This window comes from Nicotiana attenuata, unplaced genomic scaffold (genome assembly GCF_001879085.1).
Source record: "Nicotiana attenuata strain UT unplaced genomic scaffold, NIATTr2, whole genome shotgun sequence".
Lineage (NCBI taxonomy): Eukaryota > Viridiplantae > Streptophyta > Magnoliopsida > Solanales > Solanaceae > Nicotiana > Nicotiana attenuata.
The window spans coordinates 96,102-109,476 of NW_017671233.1; the positions used below are offsets into that span (position 1 = coordinate 96,102).

Sequence of the window (13,375 nt, forward strand, 5' to 3'; positions counted from 1 at the left end):
GCAAACATGGTTGAAAAGCATGATTATGTTGATGACTTATGTGTCATGCTTTCCGAATGCAACTTGGTGGACAATCCTAAAGAGTGGTGGATTGATTCTGGAGCCACTCGCCATGTTTGTGCTGTTAAAGAAGCTTTTGCTACTTATGCTCCTGTTGGACCCGATGAGACGATTTCTATGGGAAATGCTTCAAAGGCCAAGATTGAAGGATGTGGGAAGATATTTCTAAAAATGACTTCCGGCAAAGTGGTGACTTTGAACAACGTCCTTCATGTTCCCGAGATTAGGAAGAATTTAGTCTCTGCTGGACTTCTTGTTAAGAATGGTTTTAAATGTGTTTTTGTTTTCGATAAGGTTGTAATAAGTAAGAACGAAATGTTTGTAGGAAAAGGTTATCTCACTGAGGGCCTTTTCAAGCTGAATGTAATGGTTGTTGAAAATAATAATAAAATTTCAGCTTCGTCTTACTTACTTGAGTCAAATGAATTATGGCATATACGTTTGGGTCATGTCAATTATAAAACCTTGCGGAAAATGATTAATTTGGAAGTATTGCCTAAGTTTGAATGTGAAAAATCAAAATGTCAAGTATTGTGGAATCTAAGTATGTTAAACATCCTTATAAGTCAGTTGAAAGGAATTCAAATCCTTTAGACTTAATTCACACAGATATTTGTGACATGAAGTCAATACCATCTCGCGGTGGAAAGAAGTATTTCATAACTTTTATTGATGATAGTACTCGATATTGCTATGTTTACTTACTTAACAGTAAAGATGAAGCAATAGACGCATTCAAGCAATACAAAAATGAAGTTGAAACGCAACTTAACAAGAAAATCAAAATGATAAGAAGTGATAGGGGTGGTGAATATGAATCTCCTTTTGAACAAATATGATTAGAATATGGAATTATTCATCAAACAAAGGCCCCTTACACGCCCCAATCCAATGGGATTGCAGAAAGAAAGAATCGTTCATTAAAGGAGATGATGAACGCATTATTGATAAGTTCTGGTTTGCCACAGAACTTGTGGGGGGAAGCCGTTCTTACGGCTAGCCGAATACTAAATCGAGTACCCCATAGCAAAACACAATCCATTCCATATGAAAAATGGAAAGGAAGGAAGCTCAACTTGAATTATTTTAAAGTGTGGGGGTGTTTGGCAAAAGTGCAAGTTCCTAAACCCAAAAGGGTAAAAATAGGACCGAAAACCGTTGATTGTGTTTTCATAGGATATGCGACTAATAGTAAAGCATATCGATTTCTGGTTCATAAATCAGAAAATCCCGACATTCATAATAATACGGTTATAGAATCAGATAATGCTGAGTTCTTTGAAAATATATATCCGTATAAAAAGGAATGTGAGTCGATTGGTGAAGGATCTAAACGACCCCGGGAAGAAACAAAAGAAAGTACACTTAACCAAGAGGATCCAAGACGTAGTAAACGTCAAAGAACGTCTACTTCATTTGGACCAGATTTTGTGACTTTCTTATTGGAAAATGAGCCTCAAACATTTAAAGAAGCTATGTCTTCTTCGGAATCATTGTTATGGAAAGAGGCGGTCAATAGTGAAATAGAATCCATACTGAACAACCATACATGGGAATTGGTTGATCTTCCTCCTGGAAATAAACCGTTGGGTTCTAAATGGATCTTTAAGAGGAAAATGAAAGATGATGGCACTATTGACAAGTATAAGGCAAGACTTGTGGTCAAAGGGTATAGACAACGAGAAGGTCTTGACTATTTTGATACATACTCTCCAGTTACAAGAATTACATCCATACGAACGTTAGTAGCGTTAGCTGCAGTTTATGGTCTTGAAATTCATCAAATGGATGTTAAGACGGCCTTCTTAAATGGAGAGTTGGAGGAAGAAATTTACATGGAACAACCTGAAGGGTTTGTGGTTCCAGGTAAAGAAAAGAAGGTCTGTAGACTTGTTAAGTCCCTTTACGGATTAAAACAAGCACCCAAACAATGGCATGCTAAATTTGACCAAACAATGTTGTCAAATGGATTTAAGATAAATGAATGTGATAAATGTGTGTACATTAAAAATGTTCCAAATCACATAGTCATTGTTTGCTTATATGTGGATGATATGCTCATAATGAGTAATGACATTGCCAACATAAATGCTACTAAGCGTATGCTAACTAGCAAGTTTGATATGAAAGACTTGGGAGTTGCTGATTTAATTCTGGGAATTAAGATCCATAAGACTTCTCAAGGTCTAGCATTGTCACAATCTCATTATATTAAGACAGTACTTGAAAAATTCAAGCACTTGGGCTTTAAAGTTGCAAAGACTCCAATTGATGTGAATCTTGCATTAGCAAAGAACAAAGGCCAGAGCATATCACAATTGGATTATGCTCGTGTGTTGGGTTGCTTAATGTACATCATGAATTGTACACGACCAGATATAGCTTGTGCTATAAGTAAATTGAGTCGATATACGAGCAATCCAGGCCAATCTCATTGGATGGCCATGAAACGAGTTTTGGGGTATTTAGTACATACCCAGGACTTTGCTTTGCACTACAATAAATATCCTGCGGTCATTGAGGGATACTGTGATGCAAATTGGATCACCGGATCAACTGATTCCAAGTCCACAAGTGGATATGTATTCACTATTGGTGGAGGAGCGGTATCTTGGAAGTCATCCAAACAAACTTGTATTGCCCGCTCTACAATGGAGGCTGAGTTCATAGCCTTGGATAAAGCCGGTGAAGAAGCTGAATGGCTCCGGAATTTCTTGGAAGATATTCCATTTTGGCCCAAACCGTTGGCACCAATATGCATACATTGTGATAGTCAAGCGGCAATTGGAAGGGCTGGGAGCGTTATGTATAACGGTAAGTCTCGCCATATACGACGAAGACATAAAACCGTTAGACAATTACTCTCTAGAGGAATTATCACGATTGACTATGTAAAGTCAAGTGATAATGTGTCGGATCCACTTACAAAAGGCCTAACTAGAGAGGTAGTTGAGAAGTCATCAAAGGGAATGGGACTGTGGCCGAGAACAAGTCATAGTGGCGGTAACTCTACCTAGAAGACTGGAGATCCCAAGATCTAGGTTCAAGGAGATCAAACAAAGTCATTTATGACGGTTCAACATTGTCAACTAAACTTTTGGTCCATTCTCGTGATGAGACAATGTTCAGTACCAAGGATAAAGCATTAAGGCTTTTTAATGATTTCTAAATTTGATACAGGGTATATCAAATAGTGTATCTACGGGATGACACGTTTAGGAATCACCTATGTAAGTGTGAAGTGTTAGCCGCTTCAAGGAGAACACAGCAAGGCCAGTTCTCTACGCACTTATGAAACCAGGCGGTGTTCATGGCTGAAACGAACACAACAATGAGAACCAAAGACGGTTAAGGGTTGGTTGTGTGACTTGTGGTTGTCTAGGTATACACTAAAGTTCGACGGTTCAAAGATATCAAATCTACCGATTGATCGAGTATATCCGACATAAGTTCACTACGGAAAGTTCAAAGGGAAACCTACTTATCCAGATGCAATTAATCCTTACTTGTGAATCACACAGTTTTTCATGCATACTTCCGTGATATAGCCATTCCCCATTCATGTGGGGGATTGTTGGGTTTTTAAGGTATTTAATTAATATATTAAATACTTAAAAGAGGGTGAATGGGAAATGGAGGGAAATGAAATTTTTGAGTGAAATTTTAAGTTCCCCCTCCCTTGGCAAATGGGCATTGTCCCATATTGGAAGAGGAAGAGGTTTTTTATGGGTATATAAGCAATTGCTCTTCTTCTAGCTCTTAAAGAGTTAAGAAGAAGGCAAGCCTCGCGCCGCCGTCGTCGCTCGCTCGCTCGGCTCGGCTTCGGCTTCGGTTTCGGATTCAGATTCGGATTCGGATTCGGATTCGAATTTGGATTTGGATTTGGATTTGGTCAAATGATCGATTGATTAATTTTTTGGACCAGATTTATTTGTTAATACTAAAATATTAACAGAAATGTTATTAAATATTTATTTTAATAACAGAATATTAATATTAAAATAAATATTAATATTAAATCCTCAAATCCGTTTTTCTATTTTGGTAACAGAAAATTAACTACCCTCTTTAATTTTCCCTCTTTATTGTTGAGTAAATAGCCATTTATGTAATGTCATTTATGCTGTGGCCGTTTTGCATAAACAGTCATTCTGAAGAGTTGCACCTCTTCAGATTTCAGCCCAACTTTGGCTATAAATACAACACTATTCTGCTCAGTATTTCCATACAATTTTCTGAGTTTTTTCTCCTTCTTCTGCATACTTTTTTAGCTAGGGGTGTTCAAAACCGAACCGAAACCGAAGCTTAATGGCTTATTGGTATCGGGTTAATGGTTTAACGGACGGGGAACGGATTGAAATTTTTTTATTAACGGCTTATCGGTTTGGGGGCGGATTATTCAATTTTCTTATCGGATAATCCGTTAACCCGTTAAGAATATATATACATTAGAGGGAGGTTGCCCGTGAAAATGCACGGGCTCAACATATGAAGTGTTCAGCTTCCTTGCACGGGCTCAACATATGAAGTGTTCAGCTTCCTTTTGAGTTTCACATATCAATAGACTGCTCCATATAAAAATGAAAATAGATGACCATACCCAAATAACATTTACAATCAAGTGCATAATAGAATATTATGATAATTTTCTTTTTTGGATAATATCTGCAAAAGAGAACCTAGGAACATTGTACAACTTTAAGCTATTCGGTTTGTATCTTTAAGCGCAGTTCAATTAATCATTATTTGTATCAACTCTGTTAGGTGCTTCCTGGGGTCATTCCCAAAATTACAGGGAATGTTTGCATCTTCAAAGCATGACATGAACCCTTCAATCACCATATCCATTGAGTATCAAATTAGTCACCAAGTTCGTAGTGAGCCTTTTCCAATCCTAAAATAGAAGTGTGAAATCTTCTGCTTCTTAAAATCATGTATGAAAGTTTCAGCTTCAAATTCAAAATTTCTATTCTATTTAAAATAAACATTGAATTAGGCCAATAAACCGCCCGATAATCGCCCAATAAGAGCTAAACCGATACCAATCCGCCCGATATCTTATCGGGTGGCTAGCGGATAATATATTTAGAAACCGATAACCGATAAGCCAAACCGTTAAGAACAAATAACCGCCCAATCCGCCCGATAAGCAGCCCTACTTTTAGCATCAAACAAAGCAACAGTAAGTGTGATTTGCTACCAAACTTTGTGTTCGCTGAAATACTGGGGTTTGAAGTACCACTACACCAGTGTGTAATTCGTTCTATCCTGGGAGGAAATAATCCATAACCTTGGGTACTAGGAGGGGATTAAATTCCTTAAGGAAACACTGTGAATTCAGTGGGCTCGAATTGATTTTCTGTTATTTTGTTGTTCATTTCTGTTTATGTTCATTTATATTTTCAGAATTATTTTACAAATACAGTATACTAACATGTTTCTTCCCCCTCTCTTGTTTATTTTGTTTAGTCGCTATCGACGTCTTCTTTTAATTCATTTATTAGAGCATGTTTATTGGTATGTAATAGCACTTTTGGGTGTTCCATTTTTGCTGTAATTATTTTCTACTATTTTCTTTCAAGTGTAATACTCCGCTTTCCTTTGTACATAACATGTTTGATGAAAGTTCTGCTCAAGCTTTTAAAAGAATGGTCCATTGATTCGAAGTAAATATGTGTTAAGCTTATGTAACATGTTCTTATCATAAATAACGATATTAGCTGACTGATAAAGTTCTTTTGTATTGGGTAAATAAATATAAAGTTCTTATAAGTTCTCCATTTTGTTTCTCTTCTTTAATGTTTTTTCCACTGTCCAATTTCTATTTTTCTTTGCAGGTATTGATATTTTAATATAGAAAATGCGATTCACAATTGCATTGTTCATGTACTTTAGACTCCACTCCCTCCGTTCCAGTTTATGTGAATTTATTTTCTTTTTGGCCCGTTTAAAAAAGAATGACCCCTTTCTAAATTTGGAAACAATTTAGCTTAAACTTACAATTCTATCCTTAATGAGATGCTTTTATAACCACACAAATGCTCTGGGCCCATTTTTGATTTGTTGAGGACCATAAATTTTAAAAGCTTTTATTTTTTCTTAAACAGGTTCACGTAAATTGAAACAAAGGGAGTAATGAATAGGTTATTGATGTAGCTGCCATTGCCTTGGTAATTGAAAAGTTATCCATACCATTAATATAGCATCTTATTTTTTCAATAGCTGGACTATTTTAATGGGCAAGTAAAAAGAAGATTCAGTAGCTTATATTGGTATTGTGAGAAAATGATGGTTATTATCTTTTACCAACGGCGTGGTATAGTCCAAATAATAAAGAAAATATAGAAGACTCCAATTAGGTTACCTCTGAAGGAAGGTGGCAGGTTCTCACCTTTTTGTTAAAATACTTGATGCAACTTTTTATTTAGTCAATTGGATTTGTAGGTATTGACCTTTTTTAGTATGGTTGAATTATTTTTGTTGATTTTGGATGCTCTTGTCAAAGGTGCAAGTTGTGCAGTATCATGGTCTTATTGAAAGTTTTCTTGAAGAAGCTCATTGCTAAAATTAATCAAGTGACAAGGTTGTTTTGAATAAATGTAAGGAAAGTATGTTATTTCGTTATAATGTATACAGAGTATGTTTACCCTAACTTTCTTGTCATGTCTGATTTCAATTTTAAATTCGTTTCAGTTACTTGGTTCATCATATATCAAATGCTCCGAGTAACTGTTGGATGGTGTATCTTTTGGATGGGTTATAAGTTTGAATAAAAAAATTAAGCTGCAAGGTTAGATTCTGGAGTTGTAGACTATAAGCTTAACCTTTTTTCTCTCTTTTTCTTCTGCCTTTCATTTGACCAAAAAAGGATGATAACTATTATGTGGAATTGTAATAAGTTAATAGATTATTTCAGAATTTTTCTATGAATGTGTTGGTTGTCTTTGCTCCTTAATTGGTTTTTGTATATCCTTTTTCATGATTCTAAATCTACAAATTTTAGCTTTATTCATATTAAGTGGTAGATATAATAATATAAGGGAACACACTATTCAAATTCTCGGCTTCACGGTCCAATAACTGCTTCTCATTGTGTATTCTTCACTTTACAAGGTAAATATATAGTATTTTATCAAACTAAAAGTGAATGAAGGAAAGCAGATCAATAGTGAAGCTACAACACCAATTTCTGTTCAATTATTTGCATTTGAGAAATTTGCTTAAATATTTTCTCATTCTGTCGCTAAAGTTTAAGTTAATTTGAAATTGTGACAGGAACCCATATACTTAAAATCCTGGATCTGCCTCTGCATGTGTCTTCAACTTTTGGTGCATGAATGACTCTGGCTAGATGTGCTTCATTCTAGACACTTGTTTTCGCTGAAGCTGAAAAGAGGCTGGATGTAACATTGGGTATGGCACCTCTTATCAATGAAGTGATTGCCATAATGAAAAGGTAATTTTTTGTGCCTTCGTCTTTCTTTTACTAAGAAGGTAATTTGGTTACGTTGATTCTTTAATTATGAATTACTAACTACCAAGGGCATAAAGACGTTACTTGCTCAACATCAGCAACAGGTATTGTTGTCTATTTTGTCTCCCTTTTTATATATAATATAGTGCAATATCGAGAATATTCTATCTTTTTCTTTTTTAAATATATTTTTATTGCAGTTCTTAGTTTTATTAATCTATGGATTTGGATCAACTATATTTTAACTACCTACATTCTGTCATTTAAGTTAGTTTTGGTATGGATATATTGGGTTAAAAATCTCGAGTATAGTAATCCAGATGAAAGGAGAGGACTATGCAGCTATAACAGACTTTCATTGGGATAATTGATGAAATATTTCCTTCACAAATTTTTATATCTGAAACAAGCCAAGCTAAAATTTCAGATCAATTACTTATGCAAGAAAAATAAATAAAACTTATTACTGTTGGCAATGTGAAGACTCAAACTAAAGATGTTACTTTTGGAGGGATCGTTAAGGAAGACCAAGGAAAGTAAATGAAAAAGTCTACATCAATCCTCTTTACAAAACTATGTAACATCGAATAAGGTCTCAATTAGCAAAATGAAGAGAATACAAAAATTAAAAGTGGAGACTAACTGCCTACTTGTTGTCAAGCTTATCAAAGAGGAGGAACACAATATCATTCTCTAAGGGCGACTATTGAAAATTATAAATATTTGATGAAAGTGAATAAATACAGTATTATATACATCTGGAAGGAGACAACCAAATAATTTGTTAATATAGAAAATATGCTCAAGAAAATGTAATTTATTCGCCTAGTAGATTTAAGCAGGGGCGGTCCGACGAATTTTGTGGCCTAAAGCCAAACTTTATGAGGGGCCTTAATTTTTCATATGTCCAATTTTTACTCTAAATAAAAAACCAAAATTATTTTCATATGTCTCGAATTATTCAAATCTATTTTGAAGTGAAAAAGTAGCATTGTCTATTATGTATAAAAAGTAATTAACTCTAAAAACTCTTCGAGAGATTTTGAGAATTCATTATCAACATTCTCATCAAATTATTTCTTCATATGTATCACGTGTTTCTTAGAAATTTCAGATTCGATATTCATTCAAATGCAATTTCCTTAACAAAAATCATAGCAATTGCAAACCTTTCTTCTCTATATTTGTTAAAGAAAGAAATTAAATATTTTCACTTCACATAACTTTTCTTTTAACTTGTATATTGCCTATTAGGCGTAACAAAAAATAAGGCATCCACAAATATGGGGCCTAAAGCCGTTGTTTTACCTGCTTTAGGGTATGGCCGCCCTTGGATTTAAGTCAGGTAACTTACGAAAGGTATTAAGAAATTTATTAGTATTATTTTTTTCAAAAGAATTGAAAAAGTGAACGAGCACTTTACGACCGAAGGATAAATTCCATTTATTAACGGTAAGCTTATCTGAGGTGCTGGGGAAAAAATAGCAATAAGTGCATAAGAGGATGTTGCATTTATCTTTTAATGTAATATGTTAATGTTGCATGAAGCTATCAGTATCCGACCTTAGCTCAGTTGGTAGAGCGGAGGACTGTAGTGGGCAAAACCTAACAGCAAATCCTTAGGTCGCTGGTTCGAATCCGGCAGGTCGGATTTTTTTTTTTTTCATTTTTTCATTTTTTTATTACTGGATAAAATGAAATAACTAGGTCATTAAAAGAAAGTAAAATATGATGAGATTAAAGTCTGTACGTAACCAGTTCTGGAAATGACTAGGTCCTGAAAAGAATAAAAGTATGACGAGATTTAACGAAGTCCGTAACATAACCAATTTAGGAAAGAAAACCTCAGCTAAATCAATTTATATTCGCATTTTCTTTATTGAATAATTTGGTTTTCACAAAAATATATAATCGACTTTTTCACATTTTACGCATCTTTTAAATAGAAATATAGCAAACAACAAATTATGTTTCTAACAATAATTACATGGGGCATTTGCATCTATACCCGCTTTTTGTGCTACATTTTAACCTGTGCCCGCTTTGCAAAAAAAATTGCAAGCGTACCCGCTTTTTCACATAACTTCAGCACATGGGGCTGAAGTAGCAAAGGCAATCACACAAAACTTCAGCATTTTAGTAGCCGGGCCTGAAGTTCAGATAGTGCTGAAGTTTTTGTTTTGTAACTCGCGAACTTCAGCTCTAGAGCTGAAATTTTATTTTATAAGTTTTTGTATAGTAACCGGGAAACTTCAGCTCTAGAGCTGAAGTTTGCCAGTTATAAAATAAAAACTTCAGTGAAGTTTACCAGTTATAAAATAAAAACTTCAGCTCTAGAGCTAAAGTTTTTTGCACATAGGGATTTGCCTTCCTTTTTTGGTTTTTCTCTTTTTCCCTCACCTTTACGTATGCCCTGCAATATCTAGTCTAGTACGCAAACACTGTAAAGTTCCTCCTCAGTTCACATTTCGAAAAAATAAGCTACGTACTCTTTATATTAATATATTTATTGTATGTAAATATACTGTATTTCCATGCTTAAGTTAATCCATTGATAATTTAAATAGATGTGCAGTTGAAACAACACGTAAATTCAAGTGGTCATAAAATAACAGAGGCTTTGATGAGTTTAAGAAGTAAAAACCGTTACAGGTATGGATTCGATGGAATTAGATTGTAGAAGAAGAAAAAAGAAAATGAAGGAGGAGAAAGGGAGCTAAAGTTTTTTAACAAGTGGGTACAAGTTAAAAGTTTAAAAAACAATGGGTATAGGTTAAATGGGGGCGACCAAATAAGGCGCCCCGTGCAATTTTTACTAATTACATGCACATCATTCATCAATTACATACACGCCTTATGTGGATTCAAATGAACCAACTTCATTGGGGAAAAGAATTATCATATTATGTCTTAAATTGAACTTTTTTTGTTGTTTATTTTATTAATTACTTTTATTATATTTGCTTTTTAAGTGTTTTTAGATAACTATAGTATTTGGGCCAGCTTGTGCGCACCTAAATTAATTTCAGGATATACCTGTCACCTTCCGCCATCAACATGTACTAAATAATTCTATCCACTACAGTTTGAACAGATGAGAAGATATCACCAAAGTTTTTGTAAGTTGAAACTTTGTATGTTTGTAATGAAATTACTTTCTTCTGTGTAAATTTGTGTATCTGTTGAGTATTGATATGTTCTTCTGATAGCACCTAATAGGTTATTAGGTTGAGCTGCTTCTTTTTATGAGGTGAGTTCATCATTTTTATTGATTGTTTGTTTATTTGTCTTATTATAAAGTGTTTGTTTGTCAAAGAAGAAAACATAAAATAAATTTTAAGAATTTCAATAAAAGAAGGTATGTAAATATTATAACGAATGATTTTAAAGAAAATTTGTTAAAGCTCAATAAATTGTTGAATTTGTTAAGAGTATGTTTGGAAAGCCATCTAGGAATTGGATTTCGGTGTAATTATACAATTTGGTGTGTTTGTATGGCCAAGTAATTACTCGGTAAGCATGGAATTGGGTGTAATTGGAGAGGTAATTATACTGTGTAATTACAAGGTTACTTTTTTATTTCTTTCCTTTTTATTTATTTTTTTATTTTTTTGTATCTTTTTATTATTTCTATTATTTTAATTTCTTTTTATGTTTATTTTTACTTTTTAATTTTAAAATATTTTTTGTACATTATTTATCTTTTATTTCTCTACCTTTAGTACTTGTGATTCCATTTAAATGCTCGTATATTTTATTTTTTTATTTTTTTTATTTAGCGTAACTATACGTTATTATTCTAGTTTTTGAAGCTACACCTAATATTAGAAATAATGAGTCATTAACAAACTTGGCATATAATGAGTGATGTTATTAAAGTAGAATTTTGTTGTTAAATGGGTTGTAAACTTATTATGTTTTCTAATCTTAAGTCGTATTGGAACTTATGTTTATTATGTTGGAATTTGACATATGTTAAAATATTTTTTTATTATTTTAAAATTATGTTATATTTATGGTTCCAGTTTACTTATTTTAGTAGTATTGACTTGTTATTTTCATTACATGTTATTCATTTTTTTAGTTAGAATTGATAGATTAGTTTTGTCAAATATTTGAATAATGTTATGATATTATATTTATAAATATTAATTTATTTTCTCAAACGTGCATTCGATGATATTCTTACAAAACGTATGTTTTTAGTTTTTACGATTAGTTAAACTACATATTATTAATTTAGAAAATATATAGTATCAATTATTTTTACAATATTAGTTTTAAATATATGATTGCTAATTAATGTATATTCAAGAAAAAATATTTATCTTAAATTCCAAATCTAAGTATCATTTATACTTATAAAAAAATATTTATAGGCATATATTTATTATATTAACTTTTAAGTTTTAATAATTACTTCATTTATAATTTAATCTAATTATGTAATTATACTTATGCAACCAAACAGTACACTTGTAATTGCACTGTAATTACGTAATGACAAAGAAATAAGTCATCACAATTACTATATTGTTGACAGTGTTTCGGCGGACCAAGTGAAGAAGGAGATGCCTGACGATACATCCAATACAAAGGGTATTACTTAGCTTAACCCTTGATAGGTTATTACCTTTTAGCCCTCATGTTTACATATGTAATCTAGAAAGTTCTAGGGGTGTTTATATAATTAGCTTTTTCACTTAGTTTGTTAGATAGAAAGATAGGCGGTTATTCATGTATATATATACACTGTACAGTTTGTATTGAGAAGCTAAGAAATGATGAAGCATCAGAAATTCCAAAACTGATTTTGCTTATTCCAATTTATCGAATCCAAACATGGTATCCGAGGTACAGGTGATCGATCTTCTAAATCTTCTGTGCTGTTCTGCAAATCTTTTTCTGAAATATGTTAACAATTTAGTAGAAATCAGTTTTTGATTGACTTTCAATTCTATTTTCGCCTAGTACAATTCATTTTTTCATCCATTGCTGTTGTCCTTCTGATTCGAGTTTTGATAACAATGGCGGAGGAAAATCCTTTTGCTGCAAATAAAATTGTTGTTGATAGTTCACATTCTCTCTATTTGAGTCCCTTGGATAACCCTGGGACAAATTTGGTATCCACGCTATTTGACGGAACTGGGTATGCAGATTGGCGTAAATCGATGTTGATTTCCCTATCAGCCAAAAACAAATTAGGACTGATTAATGTCAGACTTCTCAAACCTAGAGATGATTCTCCATACTTTGAGCTTTGGACTCGATGCAATGATATGGTGATGGCTTGGTTATTGAATTCTTTGACAAGAGGAATTAGGTCAAGTGTTCTTCATTCCAATTCTGCAAGGGATCTTTGGAAACAACTTGAAGATAGGTATGGGCAATCTGATGTAGCTCAATTGTTTGGCCTACAAAAGAAATTATTAGAAACTGTACAAGGATCTAATGATATAGCAACATATTTCAATAATATAAAGGCAGTCTGGGATTAATTGAATGCATTGGATGCAAAAGTTCCATGTACTTGTGTTGAATGCATATGTGAAGCAAAACATAAGAATAAGGCAATTGAGGAGAGACAGAAATTAGTTCAATTCCTTATGGGACTGAATGAAACATACACTGCTTGCATAGGAAATATAATGATGATGACCCCTACACCAAGTATTGATAAGGCATACTCTTTGTTTCTTCAAGAAGAAAGACAAAGGTCTATTCAACCTACAATGAACTCCCCTATGGATTCAAGTTCATTTAGTGCATCAACACAGAAATTTGGACAGCATTCAGGACAGAATAGACTACATTTCAACTCAAATACTGGGGGAGGAAATA

At 33.2% G+C, this 13,375-nt stretch overlaps 1 protein-coding gene and 1 non-coding gene across 2 annotated transcripts; both read left to right on the forward strand.

The window, feature by feature from the left end:
• The first annotated feature begins 9,092 nt into the window (after positions 1–9,092).
• Positions 9,093–9,185, forward strand: TRNAY-GUA. The gene is made up of 2 exons: positions 9,093–9,129; positions 9,150–9,185. It is a non-coding gene; the product is annotated as a tRNA-Tyr (tRNA).
• A 3,376-nt stretch (positions 9,186–12,561) lies between these two features.
• Positions 12,562–13,032, forward strand: LOC109206880. Its single transcript, XM_019369742.1, has one exon. It carries the CDS (start codon positions 12,562–12,564, stop codon positions 13,030–13,032), a length of 471 nt encoding a protein of 156 aa, XP_019225287.1.
• The last annotated feature ends 343 nt before the right edge of the window (positions 13,033–13,375 follow it).

Coding starts and splice junctions, on each gene's coding strand:
- LOC109206880 (XM_019369742.1), top strand. CDS start 12,562: ATGGCGGAGGAAAATCCTTTTGCTGCAAATAAAATTGTTGTTGATAGT.